Source organism: Antechinus flavipes, chromosome 1 (genome assembly GCF_016432865.1).
Source record: "Antechinus flavipes isolate AdamAnt ecotype Samford, QLD, Australia chromosome 1, AdamAnt_v2, whole genome shotgun sequence".
In the NCBI taxonomy this organism is placed as follows: Eukaryota; Metazoa; Chordata; class Mammalia; order Dasyuromorphia; family Dasyuridae; genus Antechinus; species Antechinus flavipes.
Genome location: NC_067398.1, coordinates 343,131,744 through 343,158,326, shown reverse-complemented (window position 1 = coordinate 343,158,326; position 26,583 = coordinate 343,131,744). Strand labels below are relative to the sequence as shown.

The following is a 26,583-nucleotide window of genomic DNA, read 5'->3' as shown; positions in this document are numbered from 1 at the left end:
TAGGCTTAATATTTTATTGTAAACAAAAGAAAAATCGTTTTATTCACAGTCCCAAATATGTCATTTGGAATTCTGTTTTTGTCTTAAATTGCTCTGTGGTTTGAAATGTACAATATGGCTTTCTTGCCTCCCTGGCTTGCTCAGGAAGGGTCCTGGCAGTGCGAGGGGGCAGCTGATAGGCTCTAATGGCCTTAAGTGCCCATCGGGGAAGCTCCAGATCCCAACATCAGCCCCTCTTCTAGCACTCCAGACACCTTGGCCCCCCCAAAGACCACCTCTGTTCATCATCTGCATAATTCAAGGCAGCCTTTCCAAGACCTTGGCATTGTCACAAATTTCTGGGCTCGCTCAGATCCTTGCTGGCTCCATCCTTGGCTTCCAGACCACACGATGACCCTGATGAACACATATCTGCTCCTGGTGGTGGGCCAGGCCCAACCCCAATCCTTCCAGGCCGGGAAGTCCCTACACAATGACTGTCTGTACCTCCAATTCACCCTCTTGTGAGGAGATCACAAATTCCCCAGCATGCTCCAGGATCTCTATGTCCTCAGAAGCTACCATAGTGACTGTGGCCTGGTCAGCCTCAATTCCTGCCCGGGTAGTCAACACAGCACCCTCTCCTATGGCTGAGGCCAGGGTCATGGCCACTTGCTCCGTGAGGCTTTCGGGGGTGGCGATGGTGATGGTATCAGATGCAGCTGCCGCACCAGCAGCCATTCCCTCATCTTCATCCACCGTGACATTCTGGACAATGATTTGGTGACCAGAGCCCGCCTGGTGCACAATCTGCTGCACTACCTTCATGATATGGCTGTCCACCTGGGGAGGGAGAGGCAGCTCAGCTACAGGGTTCAGGATGGGGGGGAGGCCTTGGTCCACACCAGGACACAGCCTGACTGCTGTACTCTGTCCTTGGGCTCTAAGGGGCCCCAGCCCACCCCCAAGCAGGCTTCACCCCAGGCCCCAAGCCCCAGCTCCTACCTCCCCTTCTACCCCTACCCCACCTCGGCCTGGGTGCCCTCAATGATTTCCGTGGCTTCGCTGGTCTCAGTGTCTTCTGTGGTGGCCTTGGGAAGGAAAATAACAACAGGGAGGGGGCTCCTGTCAGCCTAGAAAACTGGCCCAGCTGGGCCATTACCTCCCCCCCTCCCCAAGACTCTGTGAGGCTGCCCCGCACCTCAATGATGTACTCCTGAGTGTCGGCCACCACTGAGGAGAACTCCACCAGCACTGTGTGGGCATCCTCAGACAAGGTCGGAGCAGACGGGCTGGCCCTGGACACCACCACTTCTTCCACCTCCAGCAAGCAGCCTCCTGGACAGACCCATGGCCAGTGAGAACAGGGACTGCCCAACGGAAAAGCCAGCCCCCACCCCACTCCCACAACACAGGGAGACACTGCACATGCAACCACCCCAAATCAAGGTTTGGCTCTGCTGGCATCTGAGTTGCGTGTTTCCATCCCACCCGGGAAGCCAGCCCACTCAGCTAAGAGAGTCACCTCCCCGTGCTGGGTTTGTCAGGTTCACTAGGCTAACCTTTGGTCCGCAGATGCCGGTTGAGAGTACCGTGCTCGGCAAAGCCACGGCCACACTTGTAGCACTTGAAAGGCTTCTCCCCAGTGTGATGTCGCACATGCCGTACTAGAGAGCCCTTCTCCCGAAAGCCCCGGCTGCAGAACTGACACACGTGTGGCTTTTCCTCCAGGTGTATCCGGAAGTGCACCTGCTGGGCATTCTGGGAGACAAAGCGGGGTCACCATGACGAACTCTACCTAGGGGAGTCGGTACAATCCCCCCCACCTTCTCTTGCACCTCCTATACCAGCTGGTGGAGGCCCCAGGTCAAAAAAGCTCACCCAAGGGAGCCTGGGGCAGGCAGGTTCCTTGTAGGAAGGTCAGCTGTGGCTTGGCCAATGGAGGCACAGAGGAGTAGCCTGTTTAGGTAGGCCAAACACCAAAGCCCCGGCGAGTGACAAGGCAGGACACAGAGAGGGTCAGCAGCAACAGTTTCCCATTCCTGGCTCCCGTGGGCATGACCCTTTCCCACCCATACCTGGATTTCCTTTCTAATGAAAGGGAGAAATACCCCACCTTGGTCTTATAACGTTTCCCACACTTGGGACAGGCATATGGACGCTCATCAGAGTGCACACGGCGGTGCCCCTTCACATGGGCGATGGTCTTATAGAGTTTCCCACACTCGCCACACCGGAAGCGCCGCTCTCTGACATGTACCTCCTGGTGCTTCTTCAACAGATAGGCCTTAGGAAACTCCTTCCCACACTGCTCACACCTGAACAGCTGTTGTCCTGCAGACGAAGGGAGACCAGCCCCCAGGGCCCACACTGAATTCATCCCCAAGTGCACACGCACAGACAGACACACACACACACACACACACACACACACACACACACACACAGCCAGCATCGTACCAAAGCACAGACAGAAGTAGGGATGGGCAATGAGGCTGACACACAGACACAGGGCTCTCGGATCACAGCCACTTTGTGTCAGGCTGGGAGCAACAGCCGAGCTCCCTTCCTGACCCTTGCCAGGGAAGTCTGCTCTACAAGCTGACATCCCTTCTCCTTCCCCCTCCTGTTACCTCGCACCCTCCCTTTCCCAAGGCCTTCTCAGCTATGAGGGAGGCCTAGGCACAAAGATGGACAAGAGCATCAGAGACCAGACCTACCAAGGTGAACTTTGGCATGCACCTCCAGTGCCGGGGCTGACCTGAAGACCTCTACGCACTGAGGACAGGAGTACTGTGTGTATCCGCTCTGAGATGCCGGGTCCGCCTGTAGGGAGAGACAATTATCTCCTAAGACTGAGCCCCCACTGAGCCCCCACAATACAGACAGAAACACAGTGCGACTTTACCCCAACATACACGTACACATACAGAACACAACCATGACTCAGTTTATTCTCCACTCTGCTGTACAAGCAATCCCTCTTAAAACCCCATCTGCTCCTGCTCATATCCCTAGTCAATAAACTCCAACTCCAATGGCTCCTTATCACCTCCAGGCTCAAATACAAAATCCCATCTGGCATTAAAGCCCTTTTCCACCTGGCCCCCTACCACCTTTCCAGTTCCTAGAATACTTCTGACTGATGGGAGTGTTCTGCCCTAGACATCTGCACACACACACTCTGCCATGCTTGTGCAGATAGTTCCGTTATGAAAAAGGATAAAGGGGACTCTTTAATTCAATCTGGAACAAGGAGCCCCGATCTGCACAGTTATGGAGTAAAGGGCATGTAAGCCCCTCTGAGCAGTCATACTAATGGGGCTTTCCCAAGATCTCCTCCAGAAGGCAGACACCACCACTCCCCAGTTTATCCCCAAGCTGGAGAGGAGCACAGTATAGGCACCTACTGTTTGCACTTCTTCCACAGCCACAAAGTGCTGTTCTCCTGTCCTCACCCCCTCAGGCCCTGGCTCCTGGGCAGTGCCAACACAAGGCTCAGCTGGCATGGGCCCCTCTTCTACTGCAACTCTCTCAATCACGAGACCCGAATTTTGCATGGCTTGTCTCAGCAAATTCTCACTGCTCACCTCCCCTTCAGATGGTACCTTTTCAGGGATTGAAGTCTACAGAGAACAAGGAATATCAAGAAATGCTATTCAGTACCTAATATTAAACTCTGCAAAGAAAAATCATTAAAAAAAAAAAAAAGATTATCCACATTCTGGCTACTGTTAGAGGGATCATGTGAGTACTGATCTAGAAAAGCCCACAGAGGTCAATTTTACCCTGAGAAGAGTCCTGGGGGACAAGAAGAAGAGAAGCTGACTCTGGCCCTCAATAGGACATATGATGTTTTCTACCAGCTCCAAAAGCATCCATTGTGGTCCACAAGGAGCTCAGTCCTGTTCACGCCAATGAAGAGGCCTATCCTTCCTCTTTTCTCCTCCCCTCACATGGTAGCCCTGAGATTATCAAGGGCTCACCTACCCTCTACAAGCATTAAGAAAATATGGGACTCTTCTAAGGATTGGGTCTACAAAGTCTAGGCTTTAAAACAAGGGCCAGAACTTTTCTTGGTACTAGGACTCTTCATAATCCCACAACTCTTGGGGAGAATCAAGAACAGAAAAGAAGAGAACTAGCTGTCCCCCACCAGAACTCAATAGTTAGTAAATGTGTCCAGTTCATAAAGATACTGCATTCAACTTATCCCAAATACAGAGAAATACAAGTGGGATTTTCCCTGTCCATAAAGGGTTAGTGCCAAGGAACATATCCAAGATAAGGTTGTTCATCTTCCTTCTGGTGAAATGGCAGAAGACACCATTCTCACTCCTTCAGTGAAGGAAAATCTAATACTTTTTATTCAGATAGAAACCTAATCAAGCCCAATTTAGCACAAAGCCCTTTCCAATCTACTCATGAGCTTCACCTACTTCCTGAGCTAAGGTTTTCATGTCCACAGGAAGCTCCTGCATCTGGACGTGGACCTCATGGATGACAGTTCCCTTATCATCAGTGACAAGGTGAATTACTGGTGGGGTTGTCTCAATGGATTCACTTGTGATGGCTGTGATTGTTTCGTTGTTTGAATCATTGGCTCCTTAAAGCAAAAGGGAAAAAACCAAAACCATAAGAAAATCATTGACCCTCCCACTGGGTGCCCACAGGGAAAGAAAATAGTATCTAAAGGGGTAGAATCTTCTTCCCTTTACCTCAGATTTCTTGTGGTCAGTGCTTCCTTTCTGCCTTCTCTATCCTGCCTAACACTATCATTCCCCATGGTATATTCAAGAAGAAACGACCCAAGATTGACTGAGTTGACAAAATGCAAGGTAGGGGCTTCTGCGCTCCTTCCTATTTCCAGGAACAACCCAAAGATGACAAGGTCACAGACAATAACAGATCCATCATTCTGTAATCCCATATGACCAATGCAGGTTTCTTTCTAACCTGAGAGGTCACCTGTTATGATGCCCCTGAACATGAAATCACCCATAATTAGTTCTTCTGTGTCTGGCAGGCCAGTAAATTTCTAGGTAGGAGGACAGCTACTTACTATGTCCTGGGCTCATTTAGAGAATTTACAAACCTGGGGGAATGTCTTCTTTGCTGACAACTATTTCTTTGTTCATGTTAAATCGGATTTTTTCTGTACAGGGAGTTAAGGATTTCAGGTGTCGGGTGAGAGCTCCAGACTCTCTAAAGCTCTTTCCACAGTTCTTGCACTTGTAAGGACGCTCATCTGGTGAGAGAACCGAGCCAATAGTTATAGAGAAGATGATTAACAGAAAACAAACCCTAGGGGAAAAAAATTTCTTTCCCAGTTAACAGTCACCCAAGAACTATTCATTCAGTCACAGAGGCAGCTCTTCTCACCTAGAATGTGGCTGTTCAGAGCTTCAGTCAACACTATCCTGGACTAGAACAAGGCTGGGATCCCAACTCTGCCCCAATCATTTCTATACAGAAAGTGGAACCACTAATGCTGTTCAAAGGGTTCGGAACCCAAGCAACTACAAATCCAGTTCTCATCTTACCTGTGTGCCGCCGGTGATGCCGGATGAGAGAACCCTTGGTCCTAAAGGAAGTTCCACATAACTTACACTCATAGTCCTTCTTGCTGCTGTGTGTGATCATGTGGGCTTTGAGGATGCTGGCCTAGAAAGGAGGAAGGATGATTGTCTGTAAAATGGAATACTGCCCATCCCCCAAACAAAACAAAAAAACAACACAAGTCACTGAGAAATGAGGATAAAAATGCTTGAAGGCAAAAAAAGGGGATGACTGGAGTCAAGAAAGTGAGCAGCAAATATGGCCATTTTCAAGGAACATTGTTTCAGAACAGCTATAGCCCATTCTGGCTGGCCTCTACTCAATGTACAAGAAAAGCTCCACTGTCAAATATCATGAAGGGACTCTGTCCCAGGCCAGCCCAGCTCACCGTTTTAAAAGTCTTGTGACACAGCTCACACACATAGCGTCCTTCCTTGTTGACAAGCAGTTTCACCTTCAGTAGTTCAGTGGAAACATCTTGCTCAGTGTCATCAGGACTAACAGGACCTTCTACAACCTCACTGTCCCCAGGCCCACTGGGGTTTTCAAAGACGTGGTCTGTTGCTGCAACAATAACTTCTTTGATATGACCATTGCCTGGGGAAGGAAAATCTTGCCATCACATTTAATTCTTGCCAAAGAAAATGCCTGACAGCAGGAAAGTGGGAAATTGTTAGGGGACTTGGTGCCGGCTCAATTTCACATGGCCTTGGATGTTTCCTGGATCTTTATGGAGGAACACAAGAACTGTCATTCAGTCCAAGGATTTGCAGTCAATAGAGATCTAAGGAAAGAACTGGACCATCTTTCCAAAAGTCAGTTTAAAGGATAGGACTACTCAATCTTGGACTTAATAGGAGCCACAAGCTTTGTCCTTCTGAAACTGCTGTCAAAAATTCCTCAAATTATAGCAAAGCTGAGCTCCAGGACAACTAAAATAACAAAGCCTCCTCTGGCCCTGAAATGGCCCAATTTTTCTCAGGACAGGACACACAAACCTATAGCACAGACACAGCTAGAAGTAATTTGGCCTATCTCGATCCACTGCCTTTTCTTGAAGAAGCAAGTTCTGATTCTGGTTCTGGAATTTTAAAATATCAGGGACAGTGCTATCATTCTTCATCCAGGAGGGGCCATAAAGGAAACTGCCCAGGACTGGGCCATAAGAGAACTTGGAGTTGGTAGGATTCAGCTAGTCAGACTGGAAAGAAAGTTGAAGCTTCACACCCTGTCAAAAAATCTGAGCAAAAATTAATCTCATAAAACAATGTCTGTGAAATATACGAGATTGGATCTTAGAGACAATCAGCAAACTAACACATAGTTAATTTTTCCTGCTCTGGAATCAGACTTTATAGTGCAAATCCCTGGATAAAGGAACCAGTGAGAAGAGATTCCCAGAGCCTAGAAAACCACATGTATGTCATCTTTCTTCCCCACTACTATGACCTTTTAGCAGCAGCAGTAATTGCTAAGCCCAGAACAGAACCCAAAATACAAAGCCCATGTAATCTTTGTCTCAAACACTGAGAACTAAACAAAGATGTCTGTTCACTCTGCTCCAAGAGAGGTGGCTGGTGATCTCATTCTGTGGATATAATGATTACTTTCCTGACCTTTCCATTAGCTTGTCTCACTGGCACACATCTTACTACTGTGGTGATCAATTTTTCCTGTTTCTCTTTCTTTAAATAAAAACTGTGCAGAAGGAGAAAACGAATGAAAGTTAAACTCTTTAGCTATTCACAACATGCTTCCAAATTACCTCTTACACTTCACTACTGTAAAGATGTTAGGTAGGCATTAAGATATAGTGGAAAGAATGCCAAATTTTGAGCCAAAGGAATGGGTTCAAATTCCACTTCTAACATTTACCAGACATCTGATCTTGGGCAAAGTCATTTTTACCTTTTATACCTCAGTTTCCTTATTCATAAATTAGGGAAAATAATTCTTATATTCCTATTCCAGGATCTTACAGAGTTTCTAGACAGTCTTAGAGAAATATTTATTAATGTGAGGAATAAAATTTTTTGATCAGTCCCGTGCCCAGCTTGTCAGAGCAGGGGACTGCTTCTACTGTGGACTGGCCCCTTCTCTACATCTTAAAAGTCTCAAAGTAGAGATAGTTGAAATTGTTGCTTTTAATATTTTGTTGACTATATTTGACTGTGATTGGTTTCATTTGTAATCCTATATATATTTTATATACTTAAAAACATTTTATTGAGGTTCTTAGGCTATGAAAAGGGTCCAGGATACACAAAAAAAGAAGAATCCCTGCCTTAAGAGATATGCCTGAGAACTAAGAAAATACAGGGTCACAAAGTCAGTATATATCAATAGTTACAACCTATGCCTTCCAGATTTTTAAATCAGCTATTTAGCCAATATGCTACGCTGCCTCTCATTAAGAAATATAATCCCATTATTATCATTATTAAGAAATATATTGTACATCAAATGCACCTATTTCTGAGACAACTGATGAGCAGGGAATATGTTTTCTCATGTGATGTTAACTGGGTCACAGCCCTGGACTCATTAGTGGTGAGATTTAACCAGCCAAGCCTGTCAGGCCAGCCCAGGAAGCTGGAAGGAGGGGCAGGGGCAGGGAGGGCACTGATGTATTTTAGGATATCTAGAGGGGGAAGGGAAAATTAGGAGAGGGAAAAGGGGAAAGATTCAGGAAAAACTATGGGTAACACAATGGGAAACTAGAAAAAAAAACAGGATGAGGAATGGGGGCCAGGTAGCCAAGGAGCTAGAGAAGGCTACAGCTGGGAGCCTGTGCCTTGTGTACCTAATTACATGGCTGGCACCATTGTGATCCACATAAGTAGCAGGATCAAAGCAGACTTTCAAGAACAGAGTGGGCGTCTGACTGTGGGCCAAAAAGAACTGGTTTTCCAAATAATACCTTCCCTGAAACAGGAATCTCAAATAAAAGCCCAATTATTAACCTTGTGGAGTTACATAGTGGGGTGCTGCTGCCTATGGATGAAAATTCTTTAACTGTATGAATATTCCAAGAATTTAAAGGAAAGTAAAAGACAGGCACTCTTAACACTGTGGAGAAGGTGTCAAAGAGATTCACTTTTTAATCTTAAGGTATACTGCTACTGTTTCTGGATATATCTGCCTCCCCTCCTGATTTGCCCCATCACTTTCTTTTCCCCAGTCAGGTCTTCTCCTCTTCCCCTCCCCCTTCATTCTGGTTATATTAAAAGGCTGATAAATAACCAGCTTTTTTTAAAGCCTTCCATTTTATATCACAATCCCTCAGAGACCTGTAATGTGCTGATTGACTTTAGCTTTTGGCAGATAACTCTTCCCACCATTTTCTGCCCTAAATCTGTGTATGCTCAGAATCTCATCCAAAGGAGGATCTTTCTCTTCATATTCAAGAAGCCATTTATATTTCTACCCTTCAAAGATGCATTGAGCACCAGCCTCCTCTGAGAAGACTTCTTATACAAAAAAAGAATAATCCTAACTTCCAACTAATTCCCTTGCAGTAACCAATTCCTTGATTCAGTTCTCCATGTCACTCCATGTATCTATAGTACCTTCTCTGTCTTTGAACTGTAGTAATTATCTTATATTTGTGCAATTCCTTTAACTTTCAAAACATTTTGACATTAATTCATTTACTCATAATGATATCCCTATGAGGTGGGTAGGATTTGACAGGATTATTATCTTCAATTTTCAGAGAAACAAACTGAGGTTGAATGATAAGTGTGGAAATATGTTTAGAAGAATTGCACATGTTTAACCTATATTGGATTACTTACTCTCTAAAAGAGGGGAGAGGTGGTGAGGAGGGAGAAAAACATGAAACACAAGACTTTGTAGGGATGAATGTTGAAAACTATCTTTGCAGGTATTTTGAAAAATATGGGAAATGAGTATGGACCACAACATAGCATTTACACTCCTGGTTTTAAACACCTGCATTTTTGTTTTCCTCCTCAAATTATTTTTACCTTATTTCTAAATCCGATTTTTCTTGTGCAGCAAGATAACTGTGTATAAATATGTATACATATATTGTATTTAACCTATACTTTAACATATTTAACATGTATTGGTCTACCTGCCATTCAGGGGAGGGGGTGGGGAGAAGGAGAGGAAAAGTTGGAATAGAAGATTTTGCAAGGGTCAATGCTGAAAAATTACCCATGCATTTGTCTTGTAAATAACAAGTTATTTAAAAAAAAAAGAAGAAGAAGAAGAAGTATGACAAACCTTTAAAAAAAAAAAAAAGCTATTATTAAAAAAAAATCTTCCTAAAGTGCATCTGACCACACTCTTCTCCTACTCCATAACCTCTAATGGCTCCAAAAAAAAAAAAAGAAGAAGAAGAAAGAAAAGAAATTGAGGCTGACTTGTTTGTAGTGGCTAGAAACTGGAAAATGAATGGATGCCCATCAATTGGAGAATGGCTGAGTAAATTATGGTATATGAATGTTATGGAATATTATTGTTCTGTAAGGAATGACCAGCAGGATGAATACAGAGAGGCTTGGAGAGACCTACATGAACTGATGCTAAGTGAAATGAACAGAACCAGGAGATCATTAAACACTTCGACAACGATATTGTATGAGGATGTATTCTGATGGAAGTGGATTTCTTTGACAAAGACATCTAACTGAGTTTCAATGGATAAATGATGGACAGAAACAGCTACACCCAAAGAAAGAACACTGGGAAACAAATATGAACTATTTGCATTTTTGATTTTCTTCCCAAGTTATTTTTACCTTCTGAATCCAATTCTCCCTGTGCAACAGGAGAACTGTTCGGTTCTGCAAACATATATTGTATCTAGGATATACTGCAACATATCTAACATATATAGGACTGCTTGCCATCTAGGGGAGGGGGTGGAGGGAGGGAGGGGAAAAATCAAAACAGAAGTGAGTGCAAGGGATAATGTTGTAAAAAATTACCCTGGCATGGATTCTGTCAATATAAAGTTATTATTAAATAAAATAAAATTTAAAAAAAAAAAAAAGAAATTGAGGCTGAGATAAAGATAAGAGGCAAACTGTTTAAGAGCACATAGAATTCTACCATTCCACTAGACCATGCTGTGCCCAGATCTTCCTCATGTATGTCAATCTGGGTAGCTGATGAACTTCTATCCTCTTTCTACTCAGATTAGGATCTTAAGCAAACTCTACGTAAAAGAGATCCCAGAGTTACTAGGATACTAGCTAAGGCACTGGCCAATAAGGAAAAAAGGAAAATAAGAGGGGAAAAAAATGGACTCGGAGTGGGGTAGATAAGAAAAGAAATGGGTAGATGAGTGGGAGAGAAAATATGTGGCAGTTGCCTTAGATATGCTTAGGATGCAAGTCAAGTGACTACCAAACTGTGGAAGTTCAAAGGGGACTTTCACCAACAGTGTACACATTGTTTTTGGTACTCCATAGTCCAGTCCCAAATTCACAATCTCCCCACTCCATACCCTGCCCCTCCTCTAGGCCTCTATCTTTAGTATTCTCTTTTGAAATCTACTTTCAGAAAAGGTTCTGATACCTGTCCTAGACACACTGAAACAGCTTCTAGCATAACATCTTAAAGTAGGTATATAAAAAAAGTATATTACTGAATGAATACACCAGTATGACTCTGCTGTCTTTCATATAAGACAATTCATCTTCTGTGTGAATTGTCCTGGCTGGAAGGCATTCCTTCCTTACTTGAATCTCTTAAGATTCCTGCTTCCTCTTATACCCAGCTCCAGTACCAACTTCTACATGAAATCTTTTCTAAACTCCAAAGATGCTGGTACTTCTTCCTCCCTCCAAAAAAAATCTTGTATCTACTTGGTATATGTTTTGCAAATGTCCATATATGTACATCTGTTTCCCCAGGAGAACATAAGCACCTCAAAATCAGATATTGATTGCCTAGTGCAGCACCTAGCACCTGGATTGCTCTTTAAAAAATGCTTGTTGATTTACCAATAATGACTAAATTCTATCTTCCAGAACAAAGCTCCTTAAATTGTGAGTCATGACCCCATATCAGTGACATAACTGAATGGGGAGGTTGTGAAAAATGTGGCAATGCTAAAAGATTTCTTCAAGCAGCAACCAAAAATTAATTCAAATGCAGTGAAGTTGCAGCTTCGTTCTGAACCCACAAGACGGGCATTTTGTACATGCACAAATGTGGCCAGAAATACTTCAGCTCTGATTCAAGACAGTGGTTGAATGAAAATTTCTCAGAAAAAAGATTAAGAAACCCTGCTCTAGGGAAACTTCAATTTCCATGTTAAGCTCTCTCTTTGGAATGAAAGGTCCTGTTCCTTGTTAAAGGAATTTCGGGCATCAGCTAGCAAGTGAGATTTTCAAGGTAAAGAGTTTTATGCTACTCCTAGAATACACAGCTCCAGGATATAGATAGATATAAGACTATGGGATATTAGGAATTAGAGCTGGTAAAGCTCCCAGAAACATCACTCCAACCCCACTTTTTCATCTGAAGAACCTGAGACCCAGAGAAATTCATTGCCTTGCTTATTAGGTTTAGAGGTATAGAGAGAGTACATAGGAAAAGCAGAACTCCAACATGGGTCCTCTCACTCCAAATACAGAGCTCTTCCCATCGCCAAAGTGCATTCTCACTCATCCTGGAGACAGCAACATCCCGATGGTCCAGAGCCCCACTTACCAATGATGTCCGGAGCATTGCTGACATCCTCTGAGAGCGAAGATGTCTCCACAACAATGTGAGCCACTGTAATGGACTCCTCCCCAGATGGGACCACCTGCTGTAATACAAGAAGGATTGCATGGAGGAGAAAAGTCAGGAAATACAAGACTCAAAGAAAGATTCTGATAACTCTTTCTTTCTTTTTTTTTTTTTTTAAATAATAATTACTTTCCTTTAAAAAGAAAACTGAGAGAAGCATTATTCAGGGAGAGAACTGCCAGAAGAGGACGAATCTTTCCATCTCTCTAGCTATAGACTGACTCCCCATTCCCAAACACCAAATTGTGTCCATTTCACAAGTTCCAAGCAGGCAGACTTGGATGCAAGAAGGGCAAGTACCTAAGGAGGAAGGGCAAGTAAAGAGCCTTTGCAGCCTACCTCCATGGAAGAGAGACAGAGTTACAGGGAAGTATGTTATTGTTAGCCCTTTAAGCTCCCCAAGGTAGGGTATAGCCCCTAGAGATCCCACCAGGGAAATGTCCTCACCTCCTGGCCAAGCAGGGCTGCTGCTGTTGCTGTTGTAGCTTCCTGGGGTGTGCGCTGACATGCCTTCTGTATTTTGTGTTGCACAAAGTCTTCCAGAGTGGTGAACTCAGACTGGCAACGGCCACACTTATGTACATCATCTTCATCTGAAATGTAAATGGTAGCACTGAATAAATGAACATGGCAGTTCCTATTATCTCTGAACTGAAAAGGCCAGTAGGTGATCTAAGTCAACCTCCACTTAAGAAAGAATTTTGGCTACAACATCTATGATATGTAACTATCCAGCCACTGCTTGAACACTTCAAGATCATAATCACTTCTCAGATACTTCCTTCTATTTTAAAAATTAACCAATGAACATTTATTAAAAACCTACTATTTTATGTGCCAAGCATCACTAGTGCTAGGGTATAGACACAAAAATAAAACAATTGCTTGCCTAAAAAAGCTGATATTTTATTGGGGAAGATAACATACAAATTTGTAATTATATCCAAGATAACTTGAGAAGGAAGAACTAGTCGCTGGCGATCAAAAAAGGTTTCTTTCTTGAAAGAATTGAGTTTTGAAAGAAACAACAGATTCTAAGGGTTGAGAGAGAAAGGCATTCCCGACCTGGGTATGGTAAATGTCAAAATAATGAGATTAGACACGGAGTGCCCTGTATGAGAAATGAAAGGCCATTCTGGCTAGTCCACAGAGAGTAAGAAGGTATAATAAGGCTAAGAAAGTAGTTAAAAACCAGGTTATAAAAGGCTTTAAAATCCAGCAATAGGGAACTACTGATGCTAATTTGTTTATTGAGTAGGGAAGTGATATGCTCACAGATATATTTTAGGAATAGCACTTTGGCAGTTGTGTAGAGCATAGACTGGAAAAGGAGAGGAGGGAAATCAATTAATTCAGTTAGGTGATAAGAGTTCTGATCGAAAATAAGTTTTCAGCATCTTCCTATGTTAAACTAAACTGTCTTCTTATAACTTTCACTTGCTAGTCCTAACTATTCTTAGGAGTTAAAATAATTTCTGCTTAACAACCTTTCAGATAGTTGAAGGCAACAATTATAAATCATTCTCCCTCTTCCCCCTACTCTTTTCTTCTCTATGTTAAATAGCCTCAGTTTCTTAAAATGATGGCGATCAAGGCCCCAGATCCTTTTCACAAAGGACATTCAAAAAAAGATTATCTGGAAGCTGGTCATCCTAGAAAGTTTCTTTCCTTCAATATCAGTTGGTGCTCTTTCCACTTTCTGATTTAGGCTAATAGAATCCATTTCTGGGCATTGTTCCTGAGGGCAATTCAAACACTGCGGGCTCATACTGGCCCTGGCTTGTCAGGAAAACTAATATTACCCCATCTAGAGTTATGGCCTACATAAAGCTGCAGGGATTAGCTAATACGTTAGAGGACAAAACTGGAATTTAAAAGATTTTACCAGGCTAAAATAATGAACCTGAAATTTAATGAGGAGAATGCTACACTTGTATTTAAAAAAAAAAAAAAAAAAAAAAGACTGTACAAAGAAAGTGAAAGCTGTGGGTAAGCAAATTTAAGTGAAAATGCCACCATAAAGTGAAAATCTGGGAGTTTTCATGGACTGCAAAATCAATATGAATCAATATTGCAATAAGGCTGTCACAATAGCTAAGCCAATCTTAAGCAATATTAAAAGATGTTTAAAGCAAAAAGCAAATGAAGTGACAGCTCCCCTGTGCTCTCTTCTGCATTATCATGTTCACTTTGTAGCCACACATTTTGGAAGGATATTGAGGAGCAGAGCTAGTTAATCAAAACTCACTTGGAGGAGACTGGAGGCCTTGCAAACATCTCAAGCATGCTATATCTTGAAAATAACTAATTCAATATTTGAAGACTCCTCAAGCTGTATGAAATAAAAGGCAGCTCAAATATCAAGAAATCGAGTTTTAAAGATTTACACCTGTGCCTCATCCAAATATCTGCCCTGCCAAAGTAGACACGCACAACTATCTAAAGAGGGGAAAGGTCTCCAGGATGTCCTGGGCTCTGGGCACCATCCTCACTTTTCAGAATAAGAAGCAGGACAAACTTCTTCTTTTTCTTCTTTTTTTTTAATATATGTTAAATCCAATATAGGTATACATGGTTATACAGTTATCTTGTTGCACAAGAAAAACCAGAACTAGAAAGAAAGAAAAAACCTGAGAAGGAAAACAAAAATGCAAGGAAACAATAACAGAAAGAGTGAGAATGCTGTGTTGTGGTCCACACTCATTTCCCATAGTTCTCTCTCTGGGTATAGATGACTCTTCATTACTGGACAATTGGAACTGGTTTGAATCATCTGATTATTGAAGAAAGCCATTATCTATCAGAGTTGATCTTCGTATAGTCTTGTTATTGCTGTGTATAATGATCTCCTGGTTTTGCTCATTTCACTTAGCACCAGTTCATGTAAGTCTCCCCAGACCTCTCTTAAATCATCCTGTTGGTCATTTCTTACAGAAATGTAATATTCCATAACATTCATATGCCATATTTTATTCAGCCATTCTCCAATTAATGAGAATCCATTCAGTTTCCAGTTTCTAGCCACTACAAAAAGGACTGCCACAAACTTTTGCACATGTGGAGGACAAACTTCTCAAATCTCTCCAAGTTACCAAGAAACCCTTAATAGAGTTCTTGTTATTGGCAGAACCAGTACCTAAAATCTGCCATAGGTCTACCCTTAGAAACCTAGTCCCTGCAAAGGACTAGGACAAGGTAAGCAAGTAAGAACTAAAAACAAACTTGGTACAGGTCAGATCCATCTGCCTATGACAGGACCAAGAAAAGCAAGCAAGGCTCAAGTTCTTTTTCCAGCTTCCTTATCCTACTCCTATTTGCTGAAATGTAAATAAATATTCTGTCCTCAAAAGATGCAGGCTACCTGGAACTGCATAAAGTTCTGGGCTGCCTAGCAGAGTCAGCAACAGCCCTAGACCAAACTTGGAAACACAGTGAGAGCACAAAAGCCCAAGATCAAAGATTTTATAAAATTTGCTTTCAGTTAAACAAGTCAAGGTCCTTTGCAAAGGATTAGGAGAATTCAGCAATAATTCTTCCATTTTCCAGATTAACTGACTAAAGAAGGAAAAGAATCCTGACATTCATCACTTTCTGATCTTGTGTCATCCACTCCTACTTTTGATTATTCTGAAAGGGTCCATCATCTCCAATCTAATCCAATAAGCACTTATTAAGAATGTGAAAGTGAGTATGTGTGTATGGGAAATGAGGACACAAAGGCACAAGGTAAAACAATCCTTGCATCCCTGTCTAGGAGAATACTTCTACTTGGAGGAGGGACACAAGCAGAGAAAGGAGCCAAGGTTCAGCTAATCATCAAAAAGAACATTTGAGAGGAAAAAAAAGTTCACTAAATACTGAAAGGGACAAGAATGACCTTCCAGGAAGACAAGAGTTAAAAAAAATTTTTTTTTTGTAGTAATATAATGGTTTTCCTTTCTAATTTTATGTATTTTATTTTATTCAGTGGTTTTTCAGTTGTGTCTGATTCTTCATGACTCTATTTGGGGCTTTTTGTGGCAGAGTTCCTGAAGTAGTTTGCCATTCATTGAATTCTCCAGCTCATTTTATAGATAAGGAAACTGAGGTAAGCAGGATTAAATGACTTGCCCAAAGTCTCACAGCTAAAAAGCATCTGAGACCAGATTTGAACTTTCTACCTCCAGGCCCAGCACTCTATCCACTGAATTACCTATGCATTTATAAAACATTATTCTGAGAAGAGGTCCACAGGCTTGGTCCAGATAGCCAAAAAGTGGAGAAGGCCCTCTGTGGAAAATGGCTTATGAGCTTCAGTGTAAAGAAGGCTAAGGGTTTTAAAGAATAGGAGGAGGACCCAGAGGACAGACTATCAGGGAGGCAGGAGGATTGCCGAGTTAAAGGAAAAAGCAAGTAGACTTGGCTAGACTGCAGAATGCAAGAAGTAGAATAATGTCCCATAACCCTGGAAAGGTTGGCTGCTATATCAATACATCAAATTGTGACATTTGATTAAAATGCAAAGCTAAAGAACTGATACTTTATCCTGGAGAAAGCAGAGGGGCACTGAGAGTTCTCAAGATATCTGTACTTGAGAAAGGCATTTTAGCAGCTGTGTACAAGATCAGGTGAGAGAAAGAATACCAGAAGTATAAAGGGAAGGTGGTTATACTAGTCAGGCATGAGGCAAGTGAACTGCAGTAAGGGTTGAGCAAATGTTGTCAAAGGAGACAACCTTAGAAAGGCATTAGATATGGGATAAGAGAGAGAAGGAAAAGTTGAAATTGACAGCAAACTTGTAAACCTCAATGACTGAAAAATGGTGGCGCCAATGGTGGGAAGACTAAAAGAGTGATGGATTTTTTTTTTTTTTTGGGGGGGGGGAGATACTGAATTCTTATTTTGGACATAACTGAATTTGAGATCTCTATGAGACAGGCAGTTGAAAACATCTGGTACCAGATGTTTTCTACCAGACCAGAACTCAGTCATGAGAGATAAGTTGAATATATAGATCTGTTAGTCTTTGATAGAGAAATTACAAGTGAATGCATGGTAGTAAATGAGATTACCAAGAGAGTAGGTGTAGACAAAAGATGATGGCTCAAGACAATTTGGGAGAACTTGCCCACAGTTAGGGAGCAGGGCATGGAAGATAATGATGATCCAACAAGAGAGACTAAGAGGGTCAAAAAGATAAACGAATCAGGACAGAACAGCATCATGGAAACTCAGAGAAAAAAAGGTGGCAGTCAACATTGTCAAGTGTTATTGAAAGCTGAAGATGATGAAAATTAGGAGTAGGATTTCACAATTAAAAGATCATTAGCAATCTTTCAGAGTAGTTTCAGATAAACAATGAGGTCAGAAGTCGAAAGCAAATATGAAGTAAATGGAATAGAAGAAATAAAAATCATTTCCACAGTCTGAATTGTTGAAATTCATCTCTTATGAATCAACTGGGGACAAAATTTTTGTTCTTTACAAGTATCTTTGATTAGGATTTGATTATACATAATGAGCTATTTCTCAGCAGTAAAAGAATATAATTCTCAAGACTCCTGAAAACTATTAAATTGCTCCAAATCATTAATAAAATGTAAATCAACAATTCTGAGAATTCACTCAATAATCAGCAAACTTGAAAAGATGACAACAGATTTAAACAATCAATGTTCTACAGAAGCAAGGCAAGGTAGAGAACTCAGTTGAAAAGTGCAATCTGGATCAAAGGGTAGATCTTAGACTGTAACCAGACTAGGTCACAGACATACAATAATACTAGAGGTTATGCCTAAGGGCTCTGAAGTAGATGTCTCTTCCTGACTCACAACTTCTCAAAGGCAGGAACTCAGTCACGGCGGAAGGACTCCTGTCCAGCCCTCTAGTTAGGTTTAATGTGTACATATAACGCAGAACTACATCAGAAAAACCACAGGAAATTAGCTCCTTGCATCACAAACAATTGGAGGCTCTCCCAGCTTCCACAACCAGATGGCTTCACGCAGACTACATTGCACTTCCAGAGTGCCCATTTCCTAGTGGGAGAGACTAAGACCTAGTGAAGGTAATTCTCAGTACCAATCTCTCTTCTTCCCTCTCCTCCACAGCCGCCTCATTCCCTGGTTCCAGAAAAAAGGTTCATTCTCCCTCTCTCCTCCGTCCCTGATTTCAGAGGACCAAGGCGGTAGTTCTATAATAACAAGAACTAGTATTTCTATAATGATTACTATGGGCAGCACTGCGCTAAGCGATTTAGTTATTCTCTCATTTAATTCTCACAATCCCATTTGGCAGTCGAAGAAATTGCAGCAGGCACAATCAGTCACAGAGCTAGCTGCTTTCTAGAACAATAAAATGGGGAGAACCGGGAAAACTGCGAAATACCCCGTGAGACAACAGGACTCCTTACTCCGTGGGTTGTCCCATTTCAGATTTGCAGAAAATCCAGAGCTGAAAAAGACTTTAGAAACCATCTAGTCAATCCCCTGCTTCTGCAGTCAGGAAGATTCAATCTGGCCGGAGCTACCAGCTGTGTGTGATTAGTCAAGTCACTGCACCTCGGCTGGAGTTTCCTCCTTTCTAAAATAGTCCCTACTTCTCAGGGTTATTGGCAAGTTCAAATGAGATAGTAAAGAGTACTTGGCACACGGTAAGTGTTATATAAATAAATATTATTATTGATAGAAAACGGAGGCCTAGAGAAACTTCCATTACACAGCAAGCCCGCGGCAGCTCCGGGCCTCACCCTCAGGACTGCAGACCCGGAGCTCCTTCCTGCAAACCCTCGCCCCATTTCGCTCCAGGTCTGGTTAACAATATCGGCTCAGGAAGAGCAGGGAAAGAGACCCAGAGGCAGGACCCAGGGCCCAGGAGTGGAGGCGGCCCCGCCTCCCGGCACAATCCCCCTCCCCAGACCCAGCTGAGGTCAGTGGGGGAAGGGGTTGCATTGCTGGGCAGGAAGCAAGAAGGCTAGAGAGCCTTGGCTCCGGCCCAGCCTAGAGAGAGGCGCGAGATGGGGGGGAAGGCGGGGTGCCCTGGGGGGGAGGGGCAACGAGGGGGAGGGGCACCCATGAGGTCACGTCAGTCCGAGGTCAGGGGTTAGTCAGGGACCGCAGTCTCCTGGCCGACCAGCCTCGGATTCCTCTCTTTACCTTCTTCGCTGAATGGCGTCGTAAGGCCCAGGAAGCCGCCGGGAGCTGAGGTCGCTGCCGCCGCTGCGCCTCCTGGCTCACTCCGCTCCCGCCCGGCCCCGGCCCCGGCTCCTGCCGTATGAGCTGCCGCCACCCGCACGGCCATTGCGCCCTCCATGTCGCAACGCGCCGCAGGAAGATGGCGGATTTACGACCGTGTCGTCATAACAACGAGCCGGGCCGGGTGGGAGAAAAAAAAAAAGGAAGAGCACTACGGGGGCGGGGCGAGGTACGGGGCAGGGCCAGAGGGGAAGGGGCGGAGTTGGGAGGATGAACTTGGACGTTCCAGGGAAGCGGTAGAGAGGGAATGGCTGTTTGGGCCCGAGCCTTCTCTCTCGGAACCGCTTTGGGTGCGCGGGACGGGGGCTGACCTCACCTCCCCCCTGGCCTCTTCCCTCCAACCACTTCTCCCCCTGCCCTCAGCCTGCAGTGCCTCTCAGACCCTGAGTGGCGCTGGATTTAGAGTCGGAAAGACCCGAGTTCAAATCCTGCCTCCAGGTCACTGTTTGCTTTAGTTTTTTGCAGCCGGGAAGATCAAATGAGACTGTATTTATAATCCTCTTAACGCATCTCGGCCTGCTCTGGAAAAGCGGAGTCCTTAGGTCAAGTTACTACTGGCCACGAGAGGGTCAGATGCTCTGTTCTAACCATCTTTCTTAGCTAAGGAATCCTGCGGCATCCCTGGCGCCACTTCCATGGTTCACAGTTTGAAAGAATTCAAAGAGATTCTCTTAAAGTCTCAAAAGTGTTTCTTTACACCATAGCTGATGGACTAGTCTCTAAAGGAAGGGTAGCAAATTAGAAATCGTTTGGGAAGGATTTATATGAGGAAATTTGGGGTGTGATTAGCGGGCTAACTGCGTACTAGGTTGTAAATGATAAAAGAAATATAAGGAAGATTGTTATTTAGCGAAGGAAACAAGTGAGAGCTTTAAGTGATAAAAGATAGATAAGGAAGATCATAATTTAGGGAGGGAAATAATCAAGAACTTTTACAGAAAGAGTAAGGATAGGGTTGTATAGGAAACAAGTAGCAATAGATAAGAGGTTTTAATTGCTCCACATTCCTTAGATAAATATGTAGTTTTTATTGCTTCATAGTCATCAGCTAGACTTAGAGTTGATTCTGAGGGAGAAGTAATTCTGGGGACCCATCACTGCCTTCACCTCATAATCATGAAGTGTGTCTGTTTGGTGGCAATACCATGTACTCAGATATAGGATGCAGGAGGAGATCACAGACCTTGATCCTCAGCAAAATGACAATCAAGATCATTGTCCCACCTGGAACACAAGTCCTCCATCCAGGGTATGTTCGAGGAGGATATGAAATTGTGTACCCTTTAATCAGTAAAATTATCCCTTTGAAATTGTGTCCCCTTTTGATCTGAGAGATCAGGGTCTCCCAGGCTCCATGGAGTCTGTTTCTCAGGCTGGCCTTTTCTAAGGCAAATCACCCCATTGGTCCTTTTGGGGATGCAGACCCTTTTCAGGAAATTCCAAATTCCTGAAACTTTCAAAAAGTGATTTCCATTCAGTTGGAGATCTAGGCCTGGGGACTTTGGCATTCTTTTCAAACTGAAACTAGAGCCTCAAGATTTCCTATTAAAGGATATTTCTAAATTCACTTATTTGCAGAATGTCCAAAGCAGGACTATGCCTTGTCCTTTGGTATAGCTGCGGGTCAGGATCCTACCCGCTGAGAAGACATTCTCTTCTCAGTGCCAACCTCCATTTCCCTAATAGGACTTTGCCCTAAACAAAAGTCAGTCTCTTAGAAAGCTGACTTCTCATCCAACAGTAAATTTCCATTTTTGCCACCTAAAACTCTTCAGGTTCATGAATTCTTTCACCACGAACCTGTGCCAGCCAAAAGGGGATTTTCACAACTGTCTGACTGACACTAGAATCCCAATCATGTGGATCAGAATGCAGGATAAATCTCAGCCCTTCATTGTTCACAATAAATGTTTCTAAATAGACTGAGGGTTTTTTGTTTTTGTCTTTAGCCAAAGGGTGTGATGTGATAATTGCTCAAAAAATAATAATAATAATGAGATTGGGCATGGCTTTGTTTTTTTTGGTTTTTTGGGCATTTGGCTCAACATTTAAAAACTGGAACAATGAAGTGATGAGCAGTCTGGAGACAAACATCCTTAAAGTTTTCTAGTGTGACTTTAGGCTTCTACATTTTTTTTTTAATAGTCATGCCAGATACTGTATAATGTATTGTTATAGGGAGTTTCTAGTTTCAGTGAAGGCTGTCCGGCCCTGCCCTACAAAAGGAGCTAATTAAATAAATTTAAACTAAAGTGAAGGAAAGAGAGTCTATTACTTACATGCAAATTATGTAATACTAAAAAAATAAAGCTTTATTGAATATTCTGCTTAAATAACTTTTTTTTGTCAAAACCTTAATAACCTGTTTCTTTTCCTTCCAGTCCCAGCACAGATATTAATAAAAGGTTTGTTTTTGTTTTGTTTTGTTTTGTTGACCATTTACTGTGGAATTCATTGAGATTAGGCTAAGGATTTGGGCAAGGGGAGGAGCTTTATTAGTGTACCCATTTAAGACTAGTAGAAAAGAGAGAGGCTGAGATAAAAACTGGGAAGAGAAAAGAGAAAGGAAGAAAGAAAATGGTAATTGGCCCCATTAAACACCCTAAGATATGTCTGATTTTATATTCAAAGATACTGATTACAGAAAGGAATTCTCAATTTTTAATGACCATAGTCCAGGAAGAAACTAAGTAGTGAGTATTTAGGAATATTAACCACAAATTGTCTTTTCACATTATTATGTTTTTTTAAAGTGAAATGGACAAATAGCCCTCCTTTCCCCTCCTTTCCTCCTCGGGCCAGCAGAAGAAAGTTTGCTCAGCTAGATTGGGGGACTTCTTTTGCATTTCAACAATGCTCTTAAGGGTGGGGGAAGATGGTAGCTGAAACTATCTATGTTAAAACATCTGCTCAGACCTAACTGAGTTTCAATGGATAAATGATGGACAGAAACAGCTACACCCAAAGAAGGAACAATGGGAAACGAATGTGAACCATTTGCATTTTTGATTTTCTTCCCGAATTATTTTTACCTTCTGAATCCAATTCTCCCTGTGCAACAGGAGAACTGTTCGGTTCTGCAAATATGTATTGTATCTAGGATATACTGCAACATATTTAACATATATAGGACTGCTTGCCATCTTGGGGGGGGGGGTGGAGGGAGGGAGGGGAAAAAACGAAACATAAGCGAGTGCAAGGGATAATGTTGTAAAAAATTACCCTGGCATTGATTCTGTCAATACAAAATTATTATTAAATAAAATAAAATTAAAATAAAAAAACAAACAAACAAACAAACAAAAAAAAAATCTGCTCAGGTGGGGTTCTCTTGTTAAAATGTAACAAGCCGGACAGAAATGCTTATAAGGCTGTCTTTAGTTCTGTAAGGTACGGAATTCGATCAGAATTCCATCCGGAGCTCGGTACCAAGTAAATTCTAAATCTTCCTCATTGCGGCTATCTTGAATTTTATTGCCTGGGCTATTTCAAAAGATTCTAATAAATGTTACCTCAGAATTACATTTAAAACAACTTTCTGTAATATTTTCCCCTCTTTTCTATTTTAAGTCATTCCTTGTCTCTGACATATGAGGAATTAAATGATCTGGTTTGATATGCAAATACTAGCTTTGCCAATTAAATCATAAATATTTGAAAAAAAGTTACCTCAGACTGTCTATCAACAGAGAGATTCGTTTTGCTATCTTAAAAATATGTACTAGAATTTTGTAGGGAATGGAATTGCCTTTTTCCAATTTTGCAGTATCATTCCTATAACCTTTTTTTCTTTTAAATCAGGGGTCTTGAATTGGAATCCTTGCTCAACTCATTATAATCTATCTGACTTTAGATAATCACATAATCTAAACCTGTTTCCTGCAAAATGAGAAGATTGGATTAAAGTTCTAAGATTACAGCTCTGAAACTAGGAAACTGACAAAGCAACCCAGTAAAACTACTGGCTGCAGATCATTAAGCAATCTCCTGGAACTGGGAAAGAAGAGTAAGGAATTCACATTACCCCTAAGGCTCAGGTTCAATAGCATTAGGAATGTAGCTTGAAGCTATTCCTAAAGACACTGGTGAATTAGAAAGACTCCAGAGAATGACAATTCGGTTGGTGAATTACAGGATTGTAACTGGAGGATAAAAGGATTGCTGGTGTTTAACTAAGTGAAAAGGAGATTCCAGGGGACTTGATGCCTTTTTTTTTTTTTTTCAAATATATCTGAAGCATATCCTAATGGTCTTTCAGAGATAATAGTCTTTTTCAGAGATAAACTGGGCAATCCCGTTTTTCAGTATCGGTTTTATCAAAACCAGATAATGTAAATTCGTTAAGAACAACCAAAGCTTTCTTACCAATTTTGAATTTAACTCTCTAATGATAGCTTTTGTTATGGCTTTTCTATCCCAAATAAAACTTTCCATGGTAGTGAAACAGAAGGGCATTGATGGTGTTTTGGTTTTAAATGTGATGCTACATAGGGTAGAGAGAACCTCACCATGTGACACAGGTTAAGGTTTGGTGGTTTGGGTGTAGTTTTGTGTGCCTTAATGGAATAAATTGTCCTAACATGTGAGGAACTTTTCTTTTGGTTGATGCAGAAATACTTGTCCCTCTGCTTTGTCCCAGTACACACTTAACTTGGTCTAGGGATTAAATATATATTTCAAAAATGTATCATAATTTTTGCTCATAGCCAACATTTAACAGAAACAATTAAAAAAAAAAAAACTCTTAAAAGCACCAAAAAAAAAAATCTAAAAATATAGTTCTTGTATCATTTTCCTTTAAATTCTCTTTTTTCTTAATTTCAAGTGACTCAAAAGAAAATTCACAAAAGAGTTTAGGTGTATTGCAAGAAATAGAAACCAGTGTTGGTGGACTTGTGAATTAATCCAACCATTCTGGAGAGCAATTTGGAACTATGCCCAAAGGGTTATCAAACTGCCTACCCTGAGCCAGCAGTGTTTTACTGGACTTATATCTCAAAGAGATCTTAAAGAAGAGAGAGGGATCCACATATGCAAAAATGTAGCAGTCCTTTTTGTAGTGGCCAGAAACTGGAAATAGAGTGGATACCCATCCATTGGAGAATGGCTGAATAAATTATGGTATATGAATGTTATGGAATATCATTGTTCTGTAAGAAATGACCAGCAGGATTATTTCAGAAAAGTCTGGAGAGACATGAGCAGAACCAGGAGATCATTGTATATAGCAATAGCAAAATTATGTGATGATCAGCTCTGTTGGACGTGGCTCTTTTCAACACTGAAATGATTCAAACCAATTCCAATGGTCTTGTGATGAAGAGAGCCATCTACATCCAGAGAGAGAACTGTGGGAACTGAGTATGGACCACAACATAGCATTTTCACTGTTTTTGTTGTTTGCTTGCATTTTATTTTCTAATTTTTTTTCCTTTTTGATTTGATTTTTCTTGTGCATCAAGATAATTATATAAATATGTATTCATATATTGGATTTAATATATAGTTTTACCATGTTTAACATATATTTATTGGATTGCATGACATCTAGGGGAGGGGGTGGGGAAAAGGGGAGAAAAATTGGAACACAAGATTTTGCAAGAGTTAATGTTAAACATGTATTGGTAAACCTGCCATCTAGAGGAGGGAGTGGGGGAAAGGAGGGGAAAAATTGGAGCAAAATATTTGGCAGTTGTCAATGCTGTAAAATTACCCATGCATAGAACTTGTAAATAAAAAGCTATAATAAAAAAAAGAGTTAATGTTAAAAATCATCCATGCATATGTTTTGAAAATAAAAAGCTTTAATTAAAAAGAAGAAGAAGAAATAGAAACCAAACAAAATACTGTATTGAGACTCTTCAAAGAGCTGCTGGGATAAGAATGTCTGCCATCTTCTGGACAACTCCAAAACTGTCAGCCCAATTAGTAGTTTTGAGTCACTTTCTATGCTCCAAAGTCTATGTCAAGAGTGGGGTTAGGGGGAGGGGGGAAACTAAGAGGATGAGAGCATTTCACCAACAACCATTATGGCTTTTGTACCAAGAGTTCCTGAACTCTTACCGTAGGTACAACAGCCCACCTGTGGCTCAGGGGGAGCTTTCCTGTCCAAAGGGCAGCAGAGTAATTCTTAGGCAAACTCTGACTCAGGCATGATCAGGGAAGTAAGAGAGAGGAGTTCAAGGGTCTCCAGCAAAAGTATCTCCCCCTGGCACAATGCCAGGCTCATTCAATCTCTGTGGCATCTCTCCAGTCATGCCTCAGGGTCCCACTAACTCTTAGATTGGAATTGTTCATTCTGAGCTCTAATTCCATGTTGGTCCTAGAATTGAAAAATGAACTTCTTCCCATCCTTTACTGCTCTTTGGGGTGCTCTGGTCCTAGTGGGAAATGGGAATGCCCAGGAAAGGTCCCCCTATCAAGGCAGGCATTACAGAAATAAAAATGTGTTTTCTCTCGGTGGCCAGCTCCCACCCTTCCCATCCCAACTGCTCCTGGACCATTCTGAGCTTTACCATAACTGACATTTTCATACAGCCCAGTCATGCATTTGTATCTTGGTCTTTTGTTATCTGATCTTGTTTCCCTTTTCTAAAAGTGAACTTAATTGGCGATTCCCTGTATGTTCACATCAATCTCTTTAGCCCAATCTCAAATCTAGGATAGAATTTCCTCTTGTTTTCTCTGCCTTTTGAAGGATGTAATTGTCATTAAAGCAAGTCAAGAAATTATTTAATGTTATGCCTTTTTGGCATAAAGATAACCAGATAATTGAAGTAGATGTCAGATTAACTGCCCTCATGGTTATGGAGAAGGGGCCAGCAATCTTCTCTGGCCAACCAAGTGTCACACACAGAGCAGCTATTACTCTGGGGAAGAGGAGGGAAGGGGTAACATGCCGCCGAAATACTAGCTTTTAAAGACAGGCCAGGACTCCTAATTCAAATGCCTTGAAAATAGGATCCACAATCATCTTCCTGGGAAGCAGTGGAAATGCAGGCTGGTAAATGCCCCTGCGGGGGTTACAGCCACAGCTGCTAAA

The 26,583-nt window shown here is 42.0% G+C and overlaps 1 protein-coding gene across 1 annotated transcript; it reads right to left on the bottom strand.

Moving 5' to 3' along the window:
• Positions 1–5: 5 nt before the first annotated feature.
• E4F1 (E4F transcription factor 1) lies at positions 6–19,666 on the bottom strand. Its single transcript, XM_051969527.1, has 14 exons — positions 19,443–19,666; positions 12,757–12,902; positions 12,229–12,328; positions 5,927–6,135; positions 5,523–5,643; positions 5,075–5,227; positions 4,419–4,585; positions 3,390–3,605; positions 2,700–2,805; positions 2,096–2,313; positions 1,542–1,740; positions 1,181–1,317; positions 1,008–1,070; positions 6–822 (listed from the first exon to the last, which is right to left on the bottom strand). Exons 1-14 carry the CDS (start codon positions 19,597–19,599, stop codon positions 466–468), a joined length of 2,349 nt encoding a protein of 782 aa, XP_051825487.1. The 5' UTR covers positions 19,600–19,666; the 3' UTR covers positions 6–465.
• Between the last annotated feature and the right edge of the window lie 6,917 nt (positions 19,667–26,583).

Excerpts from the sequence above, each read along its gene's own strand:
- E4F1 (XM_051969527.1), bottom strand. The coding sequence starts at position 19,599 with ATGGAGGGCGCAATGGCCGTGCGGGTGGCGGCAGCTCATACGGCAGGA. Across the intron at positions 12,903-19,442 it reads GACGCCATTCAGCGAAGAAG|ATGAAGATGATGTACATAAG; the intron begins GTAAAGAGAGGA and ends TTTACATTTCAG. Across the intron at positions 5,228-5,522 it reads GCATCACCGGCGGCACACAG|ATGAGCGTCCTTACAAGTGC; the intron begins GTAAGATGAGAA and ends TTCTCTCACCAG.